The sequence below is a fragment of the Pinus tabuliformis genome, chromosome 8 (genome assembly GCF_031772625.1).
Source record: "Pinus tabuliformis cultivar Carrire ecotype Pingquan chromosome 8, CPIR1, whole genome shotgun sequence".
In the NCBI taxonomy this organism is placed as follows: Eukaryota; Viridiplantae; Streptophyta; class Pinopsida; order Pinales; family Pinaceae; genus Pinus; species Pinus tabuliformis.
The window spans coordinates 1504216986-1504221126 of NC_142294.1; the positions used below are offsets into that span (position 1 = coordinate 1504216986).

At 43.7% G+C, this 4141-nt stretch overlaps 1 protein-coding gene across 1 annotated transcript; it reads right to left on the minus strand.

The window, feature by feature from the left end:
• Nucleotides 1–942: 942 nt before the first annotated feature.
• Nucleotides 943–2454, minus strand: LOC149241553 (uncharacterized). The gene has a single exon (XM_089370587.1). It carries the CDS (start codon nucleotides 2452–2454, stop codon nucleotides 943–945), a length of 1512 nt encoding a protein of 503 aa, XP_089226713.1.
• Between the last annotated feature and the right edge of the window lie 1687 nt (nucleotides 2455–4141).

The following is a 4141-nucleotide window of genomic DNA, read 5'->3' on the forward strand; positions in this document are numbered from 1 at the left end:
CTAAAATTTTGGCTTAGGGATTCTTCAACCAAATGTCCGACCATCATACATCTGTCATACACCATGTCGTGTATCCATTTGCTACCTTTGGGGTAGACTTTCCTTTCAAGTAGTAAGTGTTGAATATTTGAAGGAGGTTACAAATTTGCATCGAGCACTTTTGTGTTTCTTAACTTCCATGTTGGTTTCCATCTGGAACAATATTCTTCCCAGTTCTATGTTCCAGAAATACTTATTAGAGACTTTGTATGTTGGGAAGCGTCCCACTCTATTACTATCACCATGCCAGTGTCTTTCTAATTTAAATATTCTCTGCTTAGGAAGTCAGGCAGACAATTCAATTCACCTTTGATGTGTTCGACTTCAAAGTCAAAATTTGCAAATAAAGCTTGCCACCTTGCGAACTTAGCTTATCTTGCTTTCTTTATAGCTTTACTAAGGACTTTCTTTAGTGCAAAGGCATCTATTCTTAAGAGAAACTTTTTTTGTATCAAGTGGATATCAAATTTATCAATGCAGTTCCATGCTGCTTTGACCTCTTTTTCTATAGTAGAATAGTTTTTCTTAGGTGAGCTCCAAGTCCCTGAGACAAACTGAACTATTTGTTCTTCTCCTTCTTTATTTTGCTTCAAAATTCCACCCCACACTTCATTTTTTTCCACTGGAAAAATCCGTAATTTCCATTATATTAAGAAAATTACATATAGTAGATGCAGTTTGCATATGCTGTAGTGTTCATACAAAATCCACCACGCAGGGTGATTTATCAGAGTATAAACAAAAATATGAGATAGGTCATATATAAGTCTGGCTGTATAGCCTGTTCGAGATCACGCAGGATCTATTTGCAAAAGTATGATATCCATATCTATGTACAGTTTTCAACAAAGACCAAAAACTATATTACTGCCGGCTACCGGGACTATTGTCCCGCTGTTCTCTCTAATCTATGTACGGCCTGTGGAAATATCTGTATTCTTCAGTCCCTTGCTGCTCCACAATTAGCCATTCTCCTCTGGGAAGTATCGCGGCCTCCTTGGATAATTTGTCAGCCTCGCTGTTATGTTCTCTGTATATGTGAAGACAGGAGAAATGATTAAATGCTGCCTTGAGTGTATGTGCATCATATAATATATTGTTGAGTGTGTGTGTATGACATATAGTGGCATTATTGATCCAATTAACAACAGTCTTTGAGTCCCCGAAAATATTAAGATTTGTATACTGATGTGTCAAAGAGTAATGCATTAGATTTCGAATGGCCAAGAGCTCTGCATAATTATTTGATCCTCTGCCGAATCCCATTTTCACAAAGAATCTATGGTGTTCATTTATATGCAGCACAAATCCACCCCCACAGCCAGTTTGATTTGCAGCCCCGTCGAAAAAGGCCCAAGGAGTCGATTTATCGATAATGGGCTGTGGCTGAATCGTCCTGGTTCGAGAGGGAGGGGGGTCAGGTAGTTCTTGATACGCGGCAATGATGTTTGCTTCTGTTCGGGGCCAACACATAGCCTGTTCTTCGAATATATATCGATTCCGCGCTAACCAAATATGCCAGGTTGCCACGAGGGGAAGGTTAAGCAGCTTGGAGCCCGGGTGGCAGCGATTCCAGGCTGACCACGCACAAGTAATGTCATCCCCACTCCAGTTCCCAGTAAAGCCAATATGAGAGGAGATGTTATTCCATAGAGCGCGAATGGCTGGGCAAAGTAGGAAAAGGTGGACCGAAGTCTCAGATGCCGCTTTGCAGAAAGAACACCAGGATGGTCCGTAGATGGATCTGTGAGTAAGATGTTCGCCCGTGGGAATAATATCTTTGAGGACACACCAGAAAAATAGTCTGGTGCGTGGGGGGGCATTCAGCTTCCAAATGTCACGCCACCACGACGGAGATGGTTCAGGTTTTCTGTGTATAATAAGAGCGCTGTACCCAATCTTAGGTGCGTAGATACCATTGTCCGCCTTACACCAAACAAGTTCGTCCGGTCCTTGTTTAATGCGAATATGGGATTCGTTTAATGCAAGAACATAATCACGCCATTCCTGATGCCACTGAGGAGGAAGGTCAAGTTGTTGAGCCGATTTCCATGCTTGTGTGAAAATGTCTGTACGCTGTTGATCAGCAATATGTGCAAAATTCCGGATGTCACGGTCATGTAGAAATGAAATGAGTTCTCTGTTGAGGATGTGTCTGCCCCCACTATCAATCCATGGATCCAGGCCAATCCTGCCCAGCGTTCCATCATTTATTCTCCAGACTAGATTATCTCGGATGAGGGGAAGGGAGTGAATCAGAGCCTTCCATATTGATGAACATCCCTTCGTTGTCCAGGATGGTAATCTAGCCCAATCCAAAATACTCTGAGGCCAAATGTATTTGTGATAGGATACTTGAGCCCATAGGTTTTGACTGGTTAGTAGCGACCAACCCATCTTAGCAGCAAGAGCCATAGCGAAGTCGGGTAGGTCTTTGAGACCCCAGCCACCCCATTTTTTGGGCAAGGTGATTTTCTTCCAGCTTATCCATGCAAATATTCTTTTGTCATGATTTCCATTCCAGAGGTATCGATTGCACAGTTGTTTCAATCAGCCCAGAATATTCCTCGGTATCCACGCAAGTGCCATCCAGAAGACCGGGGTAGCCTCTAAGACGGACTTAATGAGTACCAATCTGCCAGCCCTTGATAGGTATCTGAAGCTCCAGCCAGTGAGTCTTTTTTCCAATTTAGCGACCAACCACACCCAATCAGCAATTCTTTGACAGGTAGGTTTTAGTCTGAATCCCAAATATTTGAGTCCTCTATCCAGGGGGAGAACATTATAGGGAAATACCTGAAGAGCTAGCTGGGATTCCTGTACCGAAGTGCGGGAGCAAGTGATAGAGGATTTTGTCTGATTTGGAAGCATACCCGTAGCAGCAGAAAAAAGTAGAAGGATCTTTGAAAATGACCTAGAGTCTCGAACACTGCCATCAAGTAGGATAAGTACATCGTCCACGAAGAGCAGATGTGTGAGGAAACATAAATCGGATATGCGAAGGCCCCGAACATCTCCAGATCTCTTTGCAGAGTCTATGAGACGACTTAGGCCTTCCATGACCAGCAAGAAGAGCAGAGGAGAGAGGGGGCAACCCTGTCTCAGGCCCCTTTCGGAATGAAAAAAGGGTGAGGCCGATCCATTTATGAGAATACTGAAAGTAGGGGAGGAGATACAGGCCATGATCCATGAGATGTAGGAGTGAGGAAATCCCAGGTGGATTAGGATCATTTTGATATAGAGCCAGCTGACCCTGTCAAATGCTTTTGAGAGATCAATTTTGAGGAGGATACCTTTTAGGTGCTTGGACCATATAGAGTGTATAGCTTCTTGAGCCAGGCCTATGGCCTCATGAATCTGTCTAGATTCAAGGAAAGCAAATTGTTGTGGGGCAATGGACCTGGAGAGGATTGGTCTGAGACGATTGGCAATAGTCTTAGAAATGATTTTGTAGAGGCAATTGCACAAAGAGATAGGCCTGTAGTCATCAAAGGATTCAGGGGCATCAGTTTTAGGAATGAGAGCAATGAAGGTAGAATTGATGGCATGGTAGATGGATCCCGTAGTTCTGCTCTCCTCCACCACACTCAGAAGGTCCTGCCCCAGAACATCATAGAAGGCTAAATAAAATTCAATGGTCCATCCATCCGGGCCAGGGCTCTTATCTTTTTTGAACCACTTCAATACTCCTTCAAGCTCCCCTATCGTAACCGGATCATTTAGAGCCTCCACATCCTCTTCCTCAACAAATCTCGGGAAGTGATTTGCCACATTGATGATATCAGGTAGATTAACTTCACGGGGACACTTGTAGAGGTCCCTGAAGTGGGAGATGCCCAGGTGAGCGAGCTTGTTGAAAGAGTCTGCCATTTCTCCTTCTGGTGTGGGGAGCTTCCAGATAGTATTTGATACTTTCCTGCCCTTGGCGAAGCTATGGAAGAACTTCGTGTTATCATCCCCAGCTTGTATCCATAATGCCCTACTCCTTAATCTTATGGATTCCTCTCTCTCTTTGAGAATCTTAGCTTTTTGATTCTCCAATTCAATCAGCCTGCATTTGTCTGCTGCTGTGATGAAACCCAACCCCCTTTCATCGGTAAGA

What these genes read in the sequence shown, in the direction of transcription:
- LOC149241553 (XM_089370587.1), bottom strand. Translation starts at nt 2,454, where the DNA reads ATGGCTCTTGCTGCTAAGATGGGTTGGTCGCTACTAACCAGTCAAAAC.